The 24,284-nt window shown below is 44.6% G+C and overlaps 1 protein-coding gene across 2 annotated transcripts in view; it reads left to right on the forward strand.

Moving 5' to 3' along the window:
* LOC119966290 (aromatic-L-amino-acid decarboxylase-like) overlaps positions 1–24,284 on the forward strand; it is a 211,851-nt gene that overhangs the window by 58,457 nt on the left and 129,110 nt on the right. For both annotated transcript variants that reach the window (XM_038797745.1, XM_038797746.1), the window contains exon 8: positions 16,003–16,097. In XM_038797745.1, coding sequence (XP_038653673.1) covers positions 16,003–16,097 — 95 coding nt within the window. The remainder of the gene's footprint in view (positions 1–16,002; positions 16,098–24,284) is intronic.

Raw genomic sequence — 24,284 nt, forward strand, 5'->3', positions numbered from 1 at the left:
TCTCAGCTGTGGCTTCCCAGTGGTAGTATTGCAGGTTCGGGAAGGCCAGGCAACTCATGTTTTTCCTCCTTTGCAGTGCAGACTTGGGGATCCTTGGGTTCTCCCCCCCTCCCCCCCAACCCCCTCCAATACACAGATGCCATGATCATTTTGTCTATCCCGTGGAAAAAGGCCTTGGGGATGAAGATCGTTATGGATCTGAACAGGAAGAGGAACCACAGCAGCACGTTCATCTTGATCGTCTGCACCCTCCCCGCCAGGGAAAGCGGGAGTGCATCCCATCCCTGAGGTCCTTTTTAACTTCCTCCACCAAACTGGTCAGATTCCACTTGTGGATCCGTGTCCAGTCATGGGCTATCTGGATGCCCAGGTAGTGGAATTTGCTTTGGGCTAGTTTGAATGATAGATCACCCGGCTCTGTCCCTCCCCCGCTCGGGTTCACCAGGAATGCCTCACTCATGTCCAGGTTGTGTTTGTGGCCCAAGAAGGCCCCAAACTCTTCCAGGAGCGTCATTATTGCTTTCAGGCTGTTCCGTGGGTCCGAGATGTAGAGGAGCAGGTCATCCGCATGGAGTGAGACTTTGTGCTCTCTGCCCCTCTTCGGATGCCCTTCCAGTCTTTTGCGTCTCGCTGCGAGATGGCCAGGGTTCGATTGCCAGGGCGAACAAGAGCAGGGTCAGTGGGCATTCCAGCCTTGTGCCTCTCTAAGGGACATTGGAAACGCTGCCTGTATACCAGCCACCAGACCCTTTAAACCGAGAGACCTCCAACCATGAGGGCTGCTAAGGCCTGTGAGCGACCCCATCCCCCGAGATACTGATACTGAATGAACCCCCCCTGCCCCACCCCCGAGGCCCGAGTCCAACTGCTGTCCCTTCTGTGACTGGCACCCTGGAAGATAATGGTGACCTCAGCGCTCACATCCGATATTCCTATCCCCTTTGGGGGTGAAGTCACCAGGTTCTCGTTTTTATACAGCTGTTGTAACTCACGCTGTCATGACACCAAACCGGCGACTGGAGAATATTCATTGAGGGGGCTGCCGCGGCTGGACGGCTCCCGACATATATTGTAATTTACTGAAATTAAGTTCCCAGCCTTCCACGGCAGGATTCACGTTACCACTGCGTGGACTAGTGATGCACTATCAATTAGGATGAGATGAGAGTAGAATGTAATCGAGGCTTTATTACACAGAGATGTGTGGCCTCCTACAGAAGCTGACAAAATGGCTGCTGTTCGGAGAGCAGACACATTTATACTCCGCCTACTGGGCGGAGCCAGCAGGCAGGGATCTACCCCCGTACCTGCAGTACAGGGGCCTTACCGTAATACCCATATATACAATATAATACAACAGTGGTGACTACCACAACCAGGAAAATCGCAAAACCCGATCTTGCCAGCGAGAATCATGCTTCCCAATTCTCACTGTATATTGCACCCACGTCACTGTTCTCACTGATGGCTAATGTGGGATCAAAATTCCGACCAAAAGGCAAACTTTCTGGAAATGGCGAAAATCTAAAGTCCAGGATATAATTTATGACATGCAAGTAATCCAACATGTTTCCATATGAAGAAATGTTGTGGACATAAACCACATTTTTATTATTCCAGCAATAGTCCCATCTGTGTCTGCTCAGATACTGCAAATCAGATCTTCTGGCAAGGCTTACAGTCCATTCATTTTGCTGTTGTCCATAATATCCCTGTTATTTGCTGATACTGAGCAAGTCGAGGGTCATAGCCTGGAAAGCTTTGGATTATGACCTGTACAATACTGAGAACTGGTGAGAGTATGTACATATCTCCACTAAGTTCAGAATGAGCCACGGAGATACTGAGGTAGTGGTTGCGGTGCTTTGATGTGGAGATGCCGGCGTTGGACTGGGGTGAGCACAGTAAGAAGTCTTACAACACCAGGTTAAAGTCCAACAGGTTTGTTTCAAACACGAGCTTTCGGAGCACGGCTCCTTCTTCAGGTGAATGGAAAGGCTTGTTCCAGAAATGTTTATATAGACACAGTCAGAGATGCCCCGGAATGCGAGCACCTGCAGGCAATCAAATCATCAAAGATGCAGAGAGAGAGGTAACTCCAGGTTAAAGAGGTGTGAATTGTCCCAAGCCAGTTCAGTCGGTAGGCCTCTGCAAGTCCAGGCTTGTTGGTGGGGGCCGAATGTCCAGAGGCAGAGGCCTACCGACTGAACTGGCTTGGGACAATTCACACCTCTTTAACCTGGAGTTACCTCTCTCTCTGCATCTTTGATGATTTGATTGCCTGCAGGTGCTCGCATTCCGGGGCATCTCTGACTGTGTCTATATAAATATTTCTGGAACAAGCCTTTCCATTCACCTGAAGAAGGAGCCGTGCTCCGAAAGCTCGTGTTTGAAACAAACCTGTTGGACTTTAACCTGGTGTTGTAAGACTTCTTGCGGTGCTTTGATATCAGGGGAGCAGGGAATCAACTCTGATTTCAAGTGGTTGAGAGATGGAAAATATGCTAAACTTTATCTGTGAGTTCACGGCGGAGACTTTGGGTATTTCACCTTAGCATGTATCCTAAAAAAGTAGAAATTTTGATCAGGCCATCTCTTATTGGTTAAAGGAAAACAAGGCACTGGTTAGAATCAGTGAAAGTTACAGTGCAGAAAGAGGCCATTCAGCCCACCAGACAAACGCTTACATTATTTTGGCAGTGTAGTTTTCTGTGAGAGAGTCACACCAAAGGGGGTGATGAGATTTTGCGGCGTACTTTTAGGCACTTTTAAATTTAAAGTAATATTTTCATGAGATTCCCATTGTGCCCGTGGCAATATGGCTCTGATTTGCCCACCCGGGAATCAGCTGAGCATTTCAATTGGGGGGGGAGGGGTTGCATTTAAACGTCTCCCCTGCACTTGTTCAAAATATAGCCAAAGAGATGGTTGCAAGGAAGACTGCGCCACACATCTCAGAGGGAGCAGTGGAGGAGAGATGTGCTGTGTTGTACCCTCAATCAGGACAAAGACCTTTAGAACATAGAACATTACAGCGCAGTACGGGCCCTTCGGCCCTCGATGTTGCGCCGACCCGTGAAACCATCTGAAGCCTATCTGACCTACACTATAGACCTACACCTACACCTACACCTTTGAACAAGGTCACCAATCCCACATGGGAGGCGATGGCAATGCTGGACAATTCTTCCTCCCTGCAGAGGAGGATGGGGGTGCAGTGCAGCCAGAGTAAATAACTCATCTCATCTGTCACTTCTCACCCACTCACACACCCATCACACATTCACTGAGAGCTCACTCACTGCTCACTGCCACCTCATAGGGGTCCATCACTCATCCTCCCACATTCATCCTCATCCCCTCTGTAGATCTTCTCCTCATCACATACCAGTTCCCACCCAACTACACATGCCAAGCATCCTTGCCATCTGACCTGGACTGGGGCCTGTTTACACACTCCCCTTATCTCCTTGAAGGATGAGCTGGCTCACAATAAAACGGAGAGAGCACACTCAGACTGGAGGCACGCCCGAATTGAAAATCCTCACTTCATTTGAGGAGAGCGCCCTAGAGCTTGCCAGGGAAGAAGTGCCAGTGCGAGAGGACGGCGGTGTTTCTGAATCCCACTCCAGCTGGCGCTCTATCCAATGGAGGAACTTAAGCTCCCATGGGATGTGGATGAACAGGAGCAGCATGGGTATGTAATCATCAGAACAATGATGCCCTTCACAGTACAGCAGCACAGATCATAACCATGGGAATTCCAGCAAGGCAGAAGAGAGGGAGTACCATCTAGTTTTATTGGAGTGGCTGAATTAAATTTTTGGCATCTCTCTGGCATTGAGGCCAAACTGAGCCATGCAATGTTAGATCTAACGAATTTGAGGCTGTTGATCATTTCTATCATTTAATTCATAGTCTTAAGTAAGTCAAGTTCAAGAATAGAACATATCCCTCCACAACAAAATGTCATTTTATAAGCTTTACATAATAACAACAACATATGATGCCTATCGATCTGGAAAGCAGAAGTAATCCTAACCTGGACCTACTGTTAGTGGCTTTCTTCTCAGGGGAATACTCATGGAGCCATTAACAAGCTCACTATTCAGTGGAACATTTGTGTTTATATCTGTATTTATGATGGATATGTGTGTATATAGAAAAATATATATTTAATTACATGGACTTGGGTAGACAGTGTATAATTTCAAACGTTTGCAGATGGTACAAAATGTGAAAATGGAGAAACAGTGAGGAGGATAGTGATCGACTCCAGATGGACATAGAATGACTGGTAAAATTAGAGTATGTGGCTGATGAATTCTAATGCAAAGAAATGTGAAGAAATTCACAGTTGTAGGAAGAACAGTGAAGTGCAAGATAAACTAAATGGTACAACTGTGAAGAGGGTGCAAGAGCAGAGAGACCTGGGGGGTGTATGTACGTGAGATTTTGAAGGTGACAACAACCTGAGAAGGCTGTTTTTTAAAAAAATCAGGGATATTTTGCTTTATTAATCGAGTTGTAAGTACAAAAGCAAGGAAGGTGTGTTAAATGTTTATAAAATTCCAGATGGTGGATTGTGGCAATTCTGGGTACCACACTTTTATGATGAATATCAAGGCCCACAAGAGGGTGCAGGGGAGATTTACTAAAATGGTAACAGGGAAGAAAGACTTGAGTCATGTGGAGAGACCAGAGAACCTGAGGTTTTTCTCTATGAAACTAAGACATTTAAGCAGAAATTTAGTGGACATATTCAAAACCTTGCATTATTAGATAGACTATGTTGAAGGGAAGTAAAACGACCGCGTGGAGTTGTAAACATTGTGTTTATTCAGAATTGCTGTGTGCACACAGGAGACACAAGTTCTGCTGCTAGCCTTAACTCGCAAAAGTCAGCTCTGATCATGGCCAGAATTACACACATATATATTTAAGGTTCTATCAGATTTACAAGTAGGCATTGACGTCATCAATTCAGTCAGAACAATACAAGATGATCAGTATGCGTATTTTCTGGTCCCTTTAATGGGAAAACGATCAGCTATTACAATGCTTCTTTACAATCTCTTGGATTCTGTTCAACATATTTCCTTTACCCTGAACTTCTGGATGGGGTAATAATGTGTTTTTATACCCTGCACTGGGCTGGACAATGAATCTCCTACACACAGGCTGGAGCCATGATTTCTGTGACGTGGGTCACCTTTCTTATCCTAATGCCCTGTGAGATGACTGAATTATCTCCTGTGCAGGTGACTTTTCTTTAAGGTCCTACATTTTAACCCCCTGCCTGCTGGTTTTTCCCTTGACCTGTGCTGTTATAATACTTGATACGTCTTTATTATTACTTATATCAATTCTGACACCATATAGCAATTTCTTCCGCTAACAGACTACATTTGGAGAAACTGTTTCCAAAGCCAGGAGGTTCAGTAATCAGAGGACACAGATTTGAGGTGATGGGCAAAAGATCCAGACCAATATTGCAAAATTATTTTTTAATGCAATGAGTTATTATGATCTATAATGCGCTGCCTGAAAGGATGGGACAAGAATAATTTTCAAAGGAAATTGGTTAAATACTCGAAAAGGAGGGGAAGCTGGGGGTGGATTCTAAGCCCCGCCACGCCACGTTTCTGTTTCACCCCACCAGCGGGATGCTCCGTTACGCCGGCTAATCAATGGGGTTTCTTATTGTGGGGCACCCCCCCACGTCGTTGGGAAACCCCCGGGCTGCCGGCAAAATGGAGTATCCCGCCGGCGGAGAATCCAGCCCCTGGTCTCTCGGGGAAGAGTTAGGGGGTGGGATTAATTGATTGACAGTTATAAAGTGCAAAAACAAATACCATCCTTCTGTGCTGCATGATTTTATGAAGCTCTAAAACCACAAACGTATGTTCGCATTAGTTTCCATTAATGGTTCACATGGTATACCTGTTCATCATATGATTACGTTGGGTCCAAGACCCTTTCCAGGGCTTGAGCATGAATATCATGACTGTCACTCTAGTGCAGTACTGAGAGAGTGTTGCACAGTTGGAGCTGCGATCTTTCAGATCAGAAGTTAACCAGGGCCAAACAGCTTCCTCAGGTGGATGTAAAAGATCCCACGCACTAATTTGAAGAAGAGCAGTAAAATTCTCCCTGATGTCCTGGTCAATATTTGCCCTGGTCAATATTTATCCCTCAATCAACAGTACAGAGACAGAGTATCTGGTCATTATCACATTATTGATTGTGGGAGCTTGCTGAGTGTGAATTGACGGTTGTATTTCCTGCATTATAACAGTAACCACACGCAAAAGTATTTCATTAGCTGTGAAGCAGTGTTTTTAAAACTTTTTTTCCTGGGACTCACTTTTACCAACCGGCGGACGTTTAGGACCCATGCTGGCCAACGTTTGCGAGACATGCCGGCTGATGTCAGCGACCCACGTCGGCTGACCTTCGTGACCCACCATTATTGCTTACTTTTAATGCGGCAGGTGAGCCTGTTTGGTCCTCACGATCTCTCTGGCTTTGTCATTAATGTCACATTTCTGCTAAGGAATCCAGCTGATGATTTAAGTTCTTGCTGCATGCTTTGAAAAAAATCAATAGGTTTGTCCTCGAACTCTCCATGCTGAGTCTTCAAATGCCTTTGAAGATTTGAGGGTTTTAAACTTCATTTATCAGTGCTTCCCTGCATACAGCATCCATAGGCTTTGCATCCTGGTTTGCATTGCCACAATTAGCGCCATGTGAACCTCAAGAAATCAGCTTTACACTGCTTTGCTCCCAATTTCAGTTTCTTCTTGATTGTTTGTTCACCAGATGCCCTGGGGCTCGGGATACAGCTCACACCAGCATTGCCTTTTCTTACCGTGGACTCTCCTGCGAAGCTCTCTCCAGCAGATTTAGTTGTGAGATCCTGTTCTGTTTGTATCTCTGGCCCTCTATATCTTATTATAAAATGACCCATCTTCAGTTCATCACACAGTCCTGTTGTTTGCTTGCTGGCAGCTACAAAATGGAGGAATCTCACCTCAATGATTTTGCACCCAAAGCATTAACCTGCTGGCTGCGTGACCTCTCTGCCACTGCCTCTGATAGAAAGACTCGTCGTTCATATTTAAAGGTCGCTCGCTGCCGGCATTCAATTTTTTACTTTGAAACTTTTTTTCTAAGACCTAATTATTCCAAATGTATGACTTTTCACTGCTAAAAATTAAAACAACTTCAGTTGAACATGTGCATCTTTACTTTTACACACAATCTTTGTTTTAAATATATTCCCATTTCTCCAGAAATGTTACCAATTATAGAAAAATGTGCAACATTGTATTTGCTTTACAAACTACAACTTCAGAGGAGACAAAGTAACTTGTCAAGCATGCACAATGTTACACTATTTCTCACTGGTTCCACTGAGGGGCTGGTTTAGCACACTGGGCTAAATCGCTGGCTTTTAAAGCAGACCAAGGCAGGCCAGCAGCATGGTTCAATTCCTGTACCGGCCTCCCCGAACAGACGCCAGAATGTGGCAACTAGGGGCTTTTCACAGTAACTTCATTGAAGCCTACTTGTGACAATAAGTGATTTTTATTTCATTTCATTGCATTATCCAAACATCCAGGTCATCTCCTGGTCCATTCTCATCAAAAGCAATTACTTCCTGGTTCCCAGAGAGGGTCGGCACAAAGTGATGACTGTATGGTTGTTCCAGTGTTTACCTATGTCAGCCTATTGACTGGCCTCGGTTAAGCAGTATTCTGAAAAACCTGGCCTGGCATCCTCTCACTGTATCCACCCCAGTCACAGACCACTTCCCGATCAGTACTTACCGTCATGGGAGTACAAATGGACGTTGTTCTGGAGGTTGAACAGATTCACCAAGTAGCCATAGGTTGCATACTCCCGATCGGTAGCGGGGAACGAGCCGAACAGCGCGTAAAGGACGAGCAATAAAGCGGAGCTCCAAGCTGGGGCCGCCACTATTAACATTACGTCCATGTGGACACCCGCAGCCCAGATCGTTCCCCCCCCCCCCCCTCCCGCCCCCTGTCCCACTGCTGCTCTGCACACAGTGACCAGCACACAGCTCAGCCTCGTCCGTCCGCCCCCTTAAACACCGCAATCAATCGGGGACTGCCCGCGGCCGGAATTCTTAAAAGCTGATCACGGCAGTTGGGAACTTTTTCCCGCGATCGAGAACATCACAACAGATCGCTCCACGACCCTCACGGCACCCATCCGCAACCCACCAGTGAGCCTGAGTTTGACAAACCCTGCTTTGAAGTGTTTTGAGAATACATGAGAGGTGTTTTATAATTGCAAGACTTACTCTTTTTTAGGATGAAAAGACTGCACCATTCAAAGCAACACTAATTAAATAGGATATGGAATTAAGTATGACCCCCATCCTTCCTTACAACAATAACAGAAGGAAGTAGTGGAGGACAAAAGTACAGTCACTTTATTCTTGCAGGATCAAAGATTGATGGTTATGTCCATAATCAGAGGGTCCTATATACCAAAGTACAATTTGTAACAAGTTACAATGATGCCTTAAATCCTTCAACAAAGAGGATACACAAATACTGCCTCTGCAGTATTCAATGCCTTCAGCATTTCTTGATATCACATGGAGTGAATCGTATTGGCTGAAGACTGACATCTGTGATGCTGGGGACCTCTGGAGGAGACGGAGATGGATCATCCCTCAGCACTTCTGGCTGAAGATTGTTGTGAATGCCTCAGCCATGTCTTTTGCACATGTGTGCTGGGCTCCACCATCATCGAGGATGGGGATATTTGTGGAGCCTCCTCCTCCAGTAAGTTGTTTAAATGTTCACCACCATTCACGTTGGATGTGGCAGGACTGCAGAGCTTACATCTGACGGATTGTTTGTGGAATCGCTTTGGTCTATTACTTCCTGCTTATGCTGTTTGGCACACAAGTAGTCCTGTGTTGTAGCTTCACCAGGTTGACACCTCTTGTTTCGGTATGCCTGATGTTGATTTTGACATGCTCTCCTGCACTCTTCGTTGAATCAGGGTTGATCCCTTGGCTTGTGGTAAAGGTAGAGTGGGGGATATGCCGCCATGAGGTTGCAGATTGTGGTTGAATACAAATCTGCTGCTGCTGATGGCTCACAGTACAAGTACCTTATGGACGCCCAATCTTGAGTTGCTAGATCTGTTTGAACTCTAATCCATTTAGCACAGTGATAATGTCACACAACACGATGTAGGGTATCCTCAATGTGAAGACAGGACTTTGTCTCCACAAGAATTTTACTGATACAGTCATGGACAGATGCATCTGCAGCAGACAGATTGGTGAGGATGAGGTCAAGTATGTTTTTCTCTTTTGTTGGTTCCCTCACCGCCTGCTGCAGACTCAGTCTGGCAGCTATTTCCTTTAAACCTTGACCAGCGCGGTCTGTGGTGGTACTACCGATCCACTCTTGGTGATATACATTGAAGTCCCTCACCCAGAGCATATTCTGCGCCCTTGCCACCCTCAGCTTCCTCAAAGTGGTGTTCAACATGGAGGAGTACTGATTTATCAGTGCATGGTAATCAGTAGGAGATTTCCTTTCCCATGTTTAACCTGAAGCCACGAGACTTCATGGGATCCAGAGTCAATGCTGAGGAATCCCAGGGAAATTCCTTCCCAACTGTATACCACTGTTTCGCCACCTCTCCTTGATCTGTCGGTGAGGCAGGACATATCCAGGAACGGTGATTGTAATGTCTGGGATATTGTATGTAAGGTATGATTCTGTGAGTATCATTATTTCAGGCTGTTGCTTAACGAGTGCGTGAGACAGCTCTCCCAACTTTGACACAAGCCCCCAAATGCTAGTATGGATGCAGGATAATCAGAGCTGGGTTTGCCGTTGTCATTTCCGGTGCCTGGTTTGATGTGTGGTAGTCAATCCAGTTTCATTTTGTTTTTGTGTTTTTGTCGCAGTTGAATATAACTGAGTGGCTTGCGAGGCCATTTCAGAGGCATTTAAGATTTAACCAGATTGTTGCGGGTCTGGAGTCACATGTAGGCCAGACCAGGTAAGGATGGCAGATTTCCTTCCTGAAGGACATTAGTGAACCAGATGGGTTTTTACAACAATCAGCAATGGTTTCACGATCATCATTAGACTTTTAAATCCAGATATTTTATCAAGTTTAAATTCCATCACCTGCCTTGATGGGATTCAAACCTGGGTCCCCAGGTCATTATCCTGGGTCTCTGGATTACTAGTCTGGTGACAATACCACTAAGCCACCACCTCCCCGATTCCACAACAAACACAGCAGATCTAAGCTCTGCAGTCCTACCACATCCAGCCGTGAATGGTGATGGACAATTAAACAACTCCCTGGAGGAGGTGGCTCCACAAATATCCCCATCCTCAATGATGGAGGAGCCCAGCACATATGTGCAAAAGACAATGCTGAGGCATTCGCAACAATCTTCAGTCGGTAGTGCCGTGTGGATGATCAATTTTGGTCTCCTCCAGAGGTCCCCAGCATCACAGATATCAGTCTTCAACCAATACGATTCACTCCACAGGATAGCAAGAAATTGCTGAAGGTACTGGCTACTGCGAGGGCCATGTGTGATAATGTTCTGGCAATAGTTCTGAAGACTTGTGCTCCAGAACTTGCCGCATCCCTAGCTAAGCTGTTCCAGTACAGCTACAATGCTGGCATCTACCTGGCAATCCAACCAATTATTGCCCTATCAGTCTACTCTCCTTCATCAGCAAAGTAATGGAAGGATTCATCAACAGTGCTGTCAAGCAGCACTTACTCAGCAATACCCTGCTCACGGACACTCAGTTTGGGTTCTGGCAGGGTTACTCAGGTCCTGACTTCATTCCAGCATTGGTTCAAAAGAGTGGATTGCCAGAGGTGAGGTGAGAGTTGGCAGCATTTGCCCAAGTATGACATCAATAGCCCGAGCAAAACTGAAGTCATTGGGAATCAGGGGAAAAAGTTACGAATCCTACAGTGAGTAACTCACCTCCTGACCACCCCCCCCCCCCCCCAAACAAAGCCTGTCCCCCATCTGCAAGGCACAAGTCAGCAGTGTAATGGAATACTCTCCGCTTGCCTCGATGAAACAGCTCCAACAACGCTCAAGAAGCTTGACACTAGAGGGGACAAAGCAGCCGCTTGATTGCTGTTCCTTCCACAATCATTCAAACCCTCCAGCAAGACGAACTGTGACAGCCATGTGTACCATCTACAAGATCAAGATGCACTGCAGTAACTCACCAAAGTCCTTATACAGAACCTTTCAACCCATGACCGCTACCACCTAGAAGAACAAGAGCAGCAGATACCTGGGAACCCGACCACCTGGAGTTTTCCCTCCAAGTCACTCACCACCCCTACTTGGAAATATATCGCCGGTCCTTCACTGTCACTGGGGCAAAATCATGGAATTCCCTCCCTAATAGCACAGTTGAGTGTATCTACACATCAAGGACTGCAGCGGTTCATGGTACTTGTTTGAAGTTTTTGGAAGGTTTGGGTTTGGGCCGAGACTTGGGGTATGGGCGAGGATGAGGACGACTGATATGACCTCACAAAGCTTTGACTTACACAGGGATATGAGGCGGGGGTGCCCACTGTCATCGCTGCTGTTTGCGCTGGCCATAGAGCCATTGGCGATGGCTTTCAGGAGGTTGGCGGAGTGGTGGGGATTATGAGGGGACAGAGGGTGCATCGGATGTCGCTCTATGCCGATGACCTCTTGCTGTATGTTTCGGATCCGTTGGAGAGTATGGGAAGGGTTATGGCCTGCTGGGGAGGTTTGGAGGGTTCTCGGGGTACAAACTGAATGTCGGGAAAAGCAAGGTATTCCCGGTGAATGAGCTGGGACAGCGGGCTAATTTAGGGGGGATGCCATTTACAGTAGCAAGGGATAGGTTTAGGTATTTGGGGATTCAGGTAGTGAGGAAAAGGACGGGGCTCCATAAGTGGAACTTAACAAAGCTGGTGGAGGAGGCCAGGGAGGATCTTAGGAGGTGGGACACACTGCACTTAACGTTGGCGGGGAGGGTTCAAGTGGCGAAAATGAATATTCTGCCGATGTTCTTGTTTATCTTTCAAGCTCTCCCGATCTTTATTCCAAAGGCCAGTTTTCATAAAGTGGACACGATCATCTCAGACTTTGTATGGGCGGGGAAGGTGCCGAGGGTGGGGAGGATCCCGCTACAGAGGCAGAGGCAGCAGGGGGGTTGGCGTTGCTGAACTTGCTTCATTATTATTGGGCAGCGAATGTTGTCAATGTGCGGCAGTGGTGGGAAGGAGAAGGGGTAGAGTGGGTTAGGATGGAGGAGGAATCTAGCTAAGGGGTCTAGCTAAGGGCTATGGCGATGGCAGTATTACCAATGGCTCCGAGTAGGTATTCAGGGAGCCCAGTGGTGCAGTCTACGGTGCAGATATGGAATCAGCTGAGGAGGAATTTTAGGATTGAAGGGATGTTGGTGCTAATGCCGCTATACGAGAATCATGGGTTTGAGCCGGGGGGATGGATAGTGGACACAGGAGTTGGAGGGAAATGGGGCTGGTCAAGGTGAGGGATTTGGAGGAACATTCTCCAGTCTGAAGGAGCTAAGGGAGAGGCTAGAGCTGCCAAGGGGAAGTGAGTTCAGGTGTCTGCAGATTAGGAACTTTGCGTGTAAGATCTGGAGGGGGTTCCCTTGGTTGCCGGGGTACACCTTGCTGGAGCGACTGCTGCTTCCGGATATGGAAGGGGAGGGAAGAATTGGGGATATGTACTAGTGGCTGGGGGAGCAGGGTGGCGAATAGGTGGTGAAGATCAAGGAGAAATGGGATGCGGAGTTGGGAGGGGAGTTGGGAGTATGGAGTGAGGCACTGCAAAGGGTAAACGGGACCTCCTCTTGTGCAAGGATGAGTCTGATACAGTTTAAGGTGGTGCACAGGGTGCATTTGACTTGGGCGAGAATGAGTGGAATCTTACAGGGGGCAGCAGATGGGTGGGAGAGGTGTGGGCAGGCACCAGTGAATCACGCGCACATGTTTTGGTGTTGCGAAAAATTGGGAAGATTCTGGGCGGAGAGTTCGCAGTCTTAGCCAGGGTAGTGGAGGAGGAGGTGGACCCGAACCCTTTGGTGGCAATATTTGGGGTTTCAGAGAAGCCGGAGCTCATGGAGAGGAGGAAGGCCGATGTCGTGGCCTTTGCGTCTCTGATAGCACGGTGGAGAATTTTGCTGGAGTGGCGGTCGGCATCACCACCAGGAGTAGCGGCATAGTTGGGTGACCTGTACGGCTTCCTGCAGTTGGAGAAGATAAAGTATGAGTTAAGGGGCACAGCAGGGGAGTTGAGAAAAGGTTAGGGTTGTTTGTGACCGTGTTTGAGGAACTGTTCATCGCAGGGGCGGTATGGGGGGGTTGTGGGTGGTGGGGGGAGGGGGGGGGGGGGTGAAAAAGGGGAAAAATCTGTACAGACTGTATAGTTGATTGTTGGGAAGTATGTTTCCCGAGGTGTTTGTTGGCTGTAACCTGCTTTGATAAATGTTTGTAATAAAATACATTTTACGAAAAAGGACTGCAGCGGTTCAAGAATGCAACTCGCCACCTTCTGAAGGGCAACTCGGGATGGACAATAAATGCTGGCCTAACCAGCAACACCCACATCCCATAAATTAATTTTAAAAAATTAACAGTTCCTTTGTTTTGGGTCCATGACATCTTTGTCCATCTCTCCTTAGCTCCCACCTATCCCTGACCTTCTATTCTGCTTCAACTTCTCCACCCTCTTCCCCAACTGTATAATCCATCACTTTTCTACCCGTCTTCAGTTCTGGAGAAGAGTCATAAGGACTCAAAACGTTAACACTGTTTCTTTCTCCACCGATGATGCCAGACCTGCTGAGTTTATCCAGCATTTTCTGTTTTGTTGCAAATAACTATTTATTATCTTAAGAAGGTAAAGATTGTTTTGACCTTCAGAAAGACAGTTCATCCTATACTCTCCAGTTACAGACTGGCAACAAATGTGACTTAGCAGTGCAAGGCATCACCCAAAAGCAGAACACAAATCATTACTGGTTCAGAACACTTAAGCCCTCCAGGGGAAAACTAAATATCAAAGGTGTGGGAAGGGAGAGTAGGATAGAATACTGGTGTGTTCGCTTTCTAACCCTGGTGAAATAGCTTAACTTGCTGTTACACTGGTCGGCAGTGCGCAGGTGAGTGATTTGACATTCAGAACAGAACTACTACCCTCCAGACAACATACGATACATGACTTGCGCACTTGTTGGCATTCCTTTGATATTTAGTTTTCCCCTGGAGGGCTTAAGTGTTCTGAACCAGTAATGATTTGTGTTCTGCTTTTGGGTGATGCCTTGCACTGCTAAGTCACATTTGTTGCCAGTCTGTAACTGGAGAGTATAGGATGAACTGTCTTTCTGAAGGTCAAAGCCGTAGTTTCCCGGTGGTTCAACAGTTTATATCCATTTTATACACCAAAGGGAATTAGCAGTATCAGAAAATCTCTGTGTGGCTCTGGCTAGAGACAGGCACAGTTTTTGTTTAGACGCCACAGCTATACTACAATTAATTTAAGGAAATCCTTGATTCAAGTATGTTTGGGGGGTTCTTCTTACCCCTGATGATCGCTGTTAATGGCAGAACATGCTGCTGTGAAATTGGCGCCTTGATGCAATTTAAATTCTTGCAGCTCATCTAGTTGCCATATTTTCATGTTTCCTCATTCTACCTGGAGATTCATGTCATAGCACAAACCAGAGTGGTGAGGTGACAGGCCCAATTTTAACTCTGTGTAAGCCATTGAGTTTTAAATGAGTTAAAGTGCCACCCCACAGGTCTCTGCCTCTTTTCCTAATTTGAATACACTGGTGTGAATGGGGCTTTAAGATGAAGAAAATTACTTTGTTAAGATGTTAGAGGCTGATTTATTGCATTTTTGCCTCTGGCCCCCACTATGTCACAGGCTCAGTCTGCACTCCAGAGATTTGAGCTCATAATCTATGCAGACAATTAGTGCTGCATCATCAGAGCTGCAATCTTCCAAACGTGATGCTAAATCAAAACCATATCTGTTCTGTAAAGTGGCCATGAAAAATCCAATGCCGTTGTTCAAGAAGCCATGATGTGGAGATGCCGGCGTTGGACTGGGGTGAGCACAGTAAGAAGTCTTACAACACCAGGTTAAAGTCCAACAGGTTTGTTTCAAACACGAGCTTTCGGAGCGCAGCTCCTTCTTCAGGTGTCTGGAGAGGAATGATCCAGAAACATTTATATAGACAAAGTCAGCGATGCCGGACAATGTTTTGAATGCGAGAATTTGCAGGTAATCAAATCATTACAGATCCAGAGAGAGGGATAATCACAGGTTAAAGAGGTGTGAATTGTCTCAAGCCAGAACAGCTGGTGGAATTTTGCAAGTCCAGGCCAGATGATGGGGAGTGGATGTAATGCGACATGAATCCAAGATCCCGGTTGAGGCCGCACTCATGCGTGCGGAACTTAGCTATAAGTTTTTGCTCGGCAATTCTGCGTTGTCGCGTGTCCTGAAGGCTGCCTTGAAGAACACTTACCCAGAGATCAGAGGCTGAATGCCCTTCAGAGGCTTGAATGTTGTTCAAGAAAGAACAGGTAGGTGTCTTGGTTTGCCCATACTTACCCTTTAACCAACATCATAAAATGATCGGCTCATTATCTCATTGGTGCTCATCAGACCCTACTGTGTAGAAAATGACAGCTCTGTTTACCTATATTATAGCAGTGATTCCCTATGTTGCAGTTCAAAATAAATTCATTGTCTTGTTTGGGGTATCCTGAGGTTATGGAAGATGCTGTACATATGCAAGTTCTTTCTTTACCTTCTATGTGCTTCTGTGTTGTTGACTGATATCGCATTGTTAGAAAACATCTTCCTTTTTTGGGCATCTGTACTTCACAAAATAAAGTATAAAATATGATTTAATTTCATGTGTAATTTTTCAGGCAATTCTGAAAATATCTGGATGCACATTGATGCCGCCTATGCAGGAAGTTCTTTTATTTGCCCAGAGTTCAGACCTCTTTTAAATGGTGTGGAGGTAAGAACGGCAATCTTTGATGCAATATTCTTCCATCCTGTTTCTACTATTCATAAAAATAGGAAGGGGTGTAATTTTGGAAAAAGAATGATGACAAAAACCAATGTTGCTTATCGCATTGTAATGAGTTTGATAAACGAGGTAAGGTGGATAAAATTTAATATGCATACAAATAAAAGTGATGCACACTGAAATTAAAAATACAAACTACTCGCACACAATGGACGTTTTCCCATCAGTAAAGATGGAAAGGGAAAATAACCTGAATAAGTAACATTAGGCTGTTATTCATAGGATTATTCAGTGATAGATATAGTTCAAAAGTATTTAGTTGTAGGCTAGATATTATTGCTGCAGATATTAGCAGAAAATGCTTAATTTAGTTATGTTCCATTTCTCCCTCTGTTGTTTTAACAGAGCTTTAATTGAATGGAGTAGTGGAGATTTCTGGAAGTTTAAAAAAAAAAATAATTTTTATTGAAAAATTTTGAATTTATACAACAATAACGCACCTTAGTAAAATACCAAAAATAACAATAATATTAACAATCATAAACATTTGCCCCACCTCCATGAACAACACAGCATTTTAACAACAACGCAAATTAACACAATATAAAGTTACAGAATAGACACTACAATAAGGGAATCCCTCTACCTGTCGCCTAGCAAACATCTTTACCTGCAAGTATCTGAACATGTTCCCTTGGGGAAGGCCAAATTTATCTTCCAGTTCCCCCAGGCCCGCAAACCTCCCGCCAATAAACAGGTCCCTCAATTTGCTGATGCCCGCCCTTTGCCACCCCCTAAATCCCCCATCCTTGTTCCCCGGGATGAACCGATGGTTGCCACCCAGTGGAGCCTCCATCGAGCCCCCTGTTTCCCCCCTATGTTTCTGGAAGTTTAATTCGCTTGTTTGCAGCAATTGCTGAGCTGGCTCTAGGTGAACAAATTGAAAGAAAAATTAAAGCATAATGTTACAACTAAATATTTAAGCTGATCTTGGGGTGCTTCGGTGCTTGATCAGTAATATTCGTAGACATGTGTGGAAAATGATGAAAGTTTGTGGGGTCAGTGGCGCACATTCACACCAAGAGAGTCACACCCAAGGTGTCCACTTAAAAGCACACAAATTGTAGTGGATATTCACGAGTCTGGAGAACTCTTCCCCCCCGGCCGTCCCACTTTGTAATTTTTTTAAGTATTCCTTTTTCATCACAATACCAGACTGAGTCCCAGCTGGTATCATCATTTAGCCTGATCTCCACTGATGAATCTATGCTCGGTATTGGTGAAAGTCAGGAGACTGAGAATTCTCAACATTGGAAACTCTGCACTGATGCCCCGTTTGAGGTGAATGGAGGTTCTGCCCCCCAACAATACCCATTGGAAATTTCAGCGTTTTGCTGCCCGACCAAGAGGTTGTCCCTCAATAACTCTAGATCAGTTGTTTGAATATTTGTGAATGTTTCTTCCACAGTAGAATGGCAAAATCCTGCTGTGTAGTTGGCACAGATACTGTCACATGATCCACAATAGACCGCATTTCCAACAATTCTCTGCTCCATACCTGTATGGATCATGAACTCTTGCACATTATTCCAGACAGTGTGAGGTGTGTTTTTCATTGAATAAGGGATTCAAAGTCTATCCGAATCGGATGATATGTTTATCAACAGGGCCCTGAATTGCCAGATGCTACAGCAGGCCAGGCGCTTGATCTCTGCTGACCATATGTCTGGCTGTAGACAGCCAAAGCCCTTTCTCTTCCGTGCCCATGATCAGCTACTCAACCCGTGCTAATTCACTCAGGTTTCATTGGACTGCTGGTGTTAGGCCAAGTTCATTCTGTTCCTCAAGTTTCATAAATGGAAAAGTGAAATGTCAATAGTTGTAAAAGCATACTAGAATTTACTCATAATCATACATACATATTAGCAGAGAAGGACGCCATTCAACACATCAAATCTATTCCGACTCCCTGTGGGACAGTCTAGTCAGTTCCATTCCTCCCGCTCTATCCCCGAAGCCCTACAAGTTTATTTTTATCAAGTTTCTATCCAATTTCCTTTTGAAGTTTTTGATCATCTTTTTTCTCTTACCCTTTTATGTTGCGAGTTCCAGGTCATTACTCGCCACCCCGTACAAGATTTCTTCCTTACATTTCTCCTGTATCTCTTACTCAAAGTCTTAAATCTCGGTCCTCTAAACCTTGTACCTTCAGTTAATGGGATCATCTTATCCTTATCTCCCTTATCTTGTACATCTCTATCAGATCTCTCCTCGATTTGATTTACTCCAAGGAGAACTATCCCTGCTTCCCTAACCTAGCCTTGAAGTTAAAAATCCCTCATTCCTGGAACCATTCTGAATCCTTTCAATCAACTTTTTAGTCTAGTAAATAGCACATTTTTAGAATGCATGTTTTCTATATTGCATGTATTTCCTTTCGATAAGTATGGAATATGACTTGTGTTTTATTATTAAATCAACCAGGTAGTAACAACTCATGAGGATTAAATAATTCACTGACTTTCATTCAATGTACAAGCAATATTTATTTGTACAAAACAAACAAGTATTCAAATAATAACCAAACTGCAAGGAAATTAAAAATAATTTATCAATAGGTAGATTAAATCTGCAATAACTTCCTATGATATTTTTAGTTATTGAGGAAATTAATCCGTCTGTCAACACAGCAACTATTCATTCGATTTCCAATCCCAAAGACTTCACTTCTCTTGTGGTTCCTCATATATATTAACGGCCATGTTTTATTATTTGGAACTATGTGCATCATGAGGGCACTTTAGGTCAGACACAGACCCTGGTGAGCTCATGGGCTTTTTTGGCCATTAATTTAAAGAAAATCTATATTTGAATATCAACATTCAATCAAATTGCTTTACATGGTAATAAACGCTGAGGGCATTTTTCTTTGAAGGTTGCCGAAAATTACAAATGTTATGAAGGAAATGCACATAAAACAGATGTTATTGGCAGAACATTGCATTTCATGGTTAGTAATAAACCCAGTCCCCAATGATTCATTGATTAAATTTAAGTCAAAACAAAGAACATACTTTTTCACTGAAATGTTACAATACTCAATAAACAGTACACTGTGCTGTTGAAAAGAAGCATTGATACGCTTGATTTCTGCTCATTCATATTTTAGCAGAACCCTAGTGGCTTTAATTGTCAACCTTTTATTGACTTATCCTTGCCTACCTTCTTGGTGGTAATTTCTTGCTAAGTTTGGACATTCCATTCATAACTGTTGCCCCCTAGTTCCTTGCAGACATTATTCATGTGAAATCCTTATCGGAATCAATTTTTACTGTATACTCACCCAACGGTCACATTTGGAAATGTTTCATTTTTCTTGAGCAGTCCCTCTGCATTCAAGAAAACTTGCTTCCAATCCGGTTCCAACGTAGCTGATTATTATGTGGGACTGGTGGTGCTTGAAGGGTTGGGTAAATGGATTTGAAGGTTTGTCCGCTGATTCTGATGTCTTGACTTCACCTCTGCACATTCCCTACAAAGTCTCTCCATGTGTTTGGTGCCTTCCCGAACGATCCTTTTTCATTTTGGTTGGTCATAAGACAGGGATTCCCATGAGTCAGAATGGATATTTGACTTCTTCAGAGATACTTTACAGATAGCTTAAAGCGTTCCCGCTGTCCTCCTGTGAGTCTCCTGACGTGACCATGTTCTGAGAGCATTTGCTTTGGGAGTCTAATGTCAGGAATACAAACTACATGTCCTGCCCAGAAGAGCTAGTTTTGAGTGATTAGCACCTCGAGGCTGGGCAAGTTATTTTAGTGAGGACATTTTGTTGGACTGCCTATCTGGCCACTGGATTGAGTACATCTTGCGAAGAGACTGCTGCTGGCAATTCCCCAGTGCTTTGAGGTATCTACTGTATGTTGTCCAAGTCTGTGAAATAAATAGGAGGTCTGGAATCACTGCTGCAGTAAACCATGATCTCAGGCTTAGGCTTGAGATTCAGGGCCCTTTTCCTCAGTTGACTGAAGTCTAAACACTCAAATTGGAGGTGAAGATGGATTTCATTATCTCTGTCTGTCCCCGTTGAGAAGAGGCTCCCATTATGTGGAAAATGGACAACATTTTCCAAGATCTCACCATTATTTGTAAACAACAGTGGATGTCTTGTGTTGTGGGAGCTGGTTGGACGAGGACATTAATTTTCTGGATGATTAGTGAAAGGTCCATTTTCTCATATGCTTTGGATAGGAATCAACAATAACCTGGAGCTCTGCGTTTGAGCTTGCACGCAAGTGTCATCTGGATATTGAAGTTCTATGACAGAGATTGGAGTGATTTTGATTTTGGATTGAAGGCAGCCTAGGTTGAATAATTTCTCATCTGTTCTGTAGATTATCTCCACTTTGGTGGGTAATTTGCTGGAGGTGAGGTGCAGTATTGCAGCAAAGACAATGGAGAAGAGAGTTGGGGCAATAACTTAGCCTTGGTTGACTAAGTCTTCACTGAGATAGGATTTATGATGGTTCCATTGGTGAAGATTACAGCTTTCGTATCTTTTTGGAGCAGGCAAAAGAGGGGTGACAAATTTCTGAGTCGAGCCAAATTTGAGGAGTGTAAGAAATTTGGTACATAGGCTAAATAGGCAGAAAAGACATATGACCCGTAACTGTTGAGAACAGTTTATTGGTCCCAGATAGGACAAATGTGTGGGGGAATTGGGGGGATGTTGCTGATTTTCATGGCTGCTGCTGGCAGCAGTCTGCTCAGAATGATACACTGGTCCGAACCAGACACATGGCTGGATGAAGCTGACCTCCATGGCTGCAAGTGACAGTCCTTTATCTATTTCCCAACAGGCAGCTGCCTTCTTTATCTTTCTGCCTCCTCAAGTCAGCCAAGATATTAAAATGCTCTTTGTCTTCTCCAAGGCACAGGTTGGAAGTGGCAGTTTGTTCAGTTTTCTTCACTCTTTTTCAAGTTATGCAAGTGTTAGACTGGAGTCAGTATAGGTCCATCTCAAGAAGCTCTCCTTTTTGTCCGAAGTGTTTTCCATTTTGAGAACTGTATAGCTTATTTCTGGGTGGCTTATGCCAATCATTTATTAAATTGCACATTGGCAAAGGAAAAATTTTACAGATAATCCCTCTTATTTCCATCTGAAGTCCAAGGAGTAATTTTGTGGCTCATCGCTTGCTTCAACCTTGTTTCAATTATGGTTCCCACTCCTTTATCCGGATTAGGAATGCCTTGTTTTGTGACATATCCTTGATAAAGGTAAATTGCTATTTTTTGTTCACCAGCCCAATGACCTGGATTGGAGCCTTTCTTATGAAAACAGATGCCTGTCTGAAAGCACGAGGGCAGTGCAGACAGAGGCAACGAAAAGAATTGCTGCTTTAACACTCACCTGGGCAGTACACCTGCTGATTCACACAAAGGAAACAGCCCCTGTAAATTCCTGGAAAGTGAAAACCAGTCAGCTTTGTTTAAACCCCCTCAGATCCTTGATCTGCAAGCCATTTATTAATTTCTCTTTGATATTAATTTTGCTAGGCTGTGATGGACTGCCCACACACACATACAGCTGTCAGAATTGCTCCATTCATCTTCCTTCATGGTTGAGTTACTCTGAAATTCTCAACCACAATGTTTATAAACGTCAAGCCTTGATTGACAGCTCCTGGACCATTTCAGACAGAATTAAGTGCCTTCACATTACCTCCCTCCATAGTTGAGTGATTTTGAAGTGGTTAGCTACTTACCTCTATCTCTTCATCTAAGTAATTGATATAAATTTTAAATGACAGGTCCAAGCACTAATCCCTGCAACACTCCATTATTTACTGCCTGGCAACTTGAAACAGCCTGTTTGTGTTTACTCTCTGCATACTGACCTTTAATCAATCCTCTATTCAGGTTAATATATATATTACTTGCCTGATACGTGTATGGCACTTTACTGAATGCCATTTGGATATCCAGGTATAAGAGCATAAGAACTAGGAGCAGGAGTAGGCCATCTGGCCCTTTGGGCCTGCTCAGCCATTCAATGACATCATTGCTGATCTTTTGTGGACTTAGCTCCACTTTCCTGCCGGAACACCATAACCCTTTATTACTTTATTCTTTAAAAAACTATCTGTCTTTATCTTGAAAACATTTAATGAAGGAGCCTCAACTGCTTCACTGGGCAGGAAATTCCATAGATTCACAACCTTTTGGGCGAAGAAGTTCCTCTTAAACTCGGTCCTAAATCTACTTCCCCTTATTTTGAGGCTATGCCCCCTAGTTCTGCTTCATCCACCAGTGGAAACGACCTCCCCGCATCCATCCTATCTATTCCCTTCATAATTTCATATGTTTCTATAAAAAATCCTTCTAAATTCCAACGAGTACAGTCCCAGTCTACTCAATCTCTCCTTGTAATCTAATCCCCTCAACTCTGGGATTAACCTAGTGAATCTCCTCTGCACACCCTCCAGTGCCAGTACATCCTTTCTCAGATAAGGAGACCATAAATGAACACAATACACCAGGTGTGGCCTCACTAACACCTATATAGTTGCAGCATAACCTCACTAATCTTAAACTTCCTTGAGCAATGAAGAACAATAATACATTCACCTTCTTCAGGGCAGCACAGTAGCATTGTGGATAGCACAATGGGTCCCGGGTTCAATTCCAGCTTGGGTCACTGTCTGTGCGGAGTCTGCACATCCTCCCCATGTGTGTATGGGTTTCCTCCGGGTGCTCTGGTTTCCTCCCACAGTCCAAAGATGTGCAGGTGAGGTGGATTGGCCATGATAAATTTTCCTTAGTGTCCAAAATTGCCCTTAGTGTTGGCTGGGGTTACTGGGTTATGGAGATAGGGTGGAGGTGTTGACCTTGCGTAGGGTGCTCTTTCTGGGTGCCGATGCAGACTCGATGGGCTGAATAGCCTCCTTTTGCACTGTAAATTCTATGAACATTCTTAATCACCTGTTGCGACTTAACCATCTTTTTGCGACTCTTGCACTAGGAGACCCAGGTTCTTCTTCCCAGCAGCATGTTTTAATATTTTATCATTTAAATAATAAGCCCTTTTGTTGTTATTCCTACCAAAATGGATAACCTCACATTTGTGAACATTGTATTCCATCTACCAGACCCTAAGCCATTCACGAAAACTATCCAAATCCCTCTATAATGTGTAGTACATCTACTGGTTCCCCTTTATCTCCCCTACTAGTTCAGGCGGAAGGGTGAGACAGTGGCTAGCATTGCTGCCTCACTGCTCCAGGGACCCGGATTCAATTCCAGCCTCGGGTGACTGTCTGTGTGGAGTTTGCACTTCTCCCTGTGTCTACGTGAGTTTCCTCCAGATGCTCTGGTTTCCTCCCACAGTCCAAAGATGTGTAGGTTAGGTGGATTGGCCATGATCAACTGCCCATTATAGTCCAAAAAGTTAAGTTATTTGGTGTTACTGGGTTAAGGGGATAGGGTGGGGTCTTGACCCGAGGCAGGATCCCTTAAACAAAGAACAAAGAAATGTACAGCACAGGAACAGGCCCTTCATCCCTCCAAGTCTGCGCCAACCATGCTGCCCATCTGACCTAAAATCTCTACACTTCCGGGTTCCATATCCCTCTATTTCCATCCTATTCCTGTATTTGTCAAGATACCCCTTAAATGTCACTATCGTCCTTGCTTCCACCACTTCCTCCGGCAGTGAGTTCCAGGCACCCACTACCCTCTGAGTAAAAAAACTTGCCTTGTACATCTCCTCTAAACCTTGCCCCTCGCACCTTTAACATATGCCGCCTAGTAATTGGCCCCTCTAACCTGGGAAAAAGTCTCTGACTATCCACTCTGTCTGTGCCCCTCATAATTTTGTAAACCTCTATCAGTCACGCCTCAACCTCCTTCATTCCATTGAGAACAATCCAAGTTTATTCAACCTCTCCTCATAGCTAATGCCCTCCATACCAGACAACATCCTGATAAATCTCTTTTGCATCCTCTCCGAAGCCTCCACATCCTGCTGGTAATGTGACGACCAAAATTGAACACCATACTCCACGTGTGGCTGAGCTAAGGTTCTATACAGCTGCAACATGATGGCATTTTTTATACTCAATGCCTGGCCAATGAAGGTAAGCATGTTGTGTGCCTTCTTGACTACCTTCTCCACCT

Source organism: Scyliorhinus canicula, chromosome 5 (genome assembly GCF_902713615.1).
Source record: "Scyliorhinus canicula chromosome 5, sScyCan1.1, whole genome shotgun sequence".
NCBI lineage: Eukaryota > Metazoa > Chordata > Chondrichthyes > Carcharhiniformes > Scyliorhinidae > Scyliorhinus > Scyliorhinus canicula.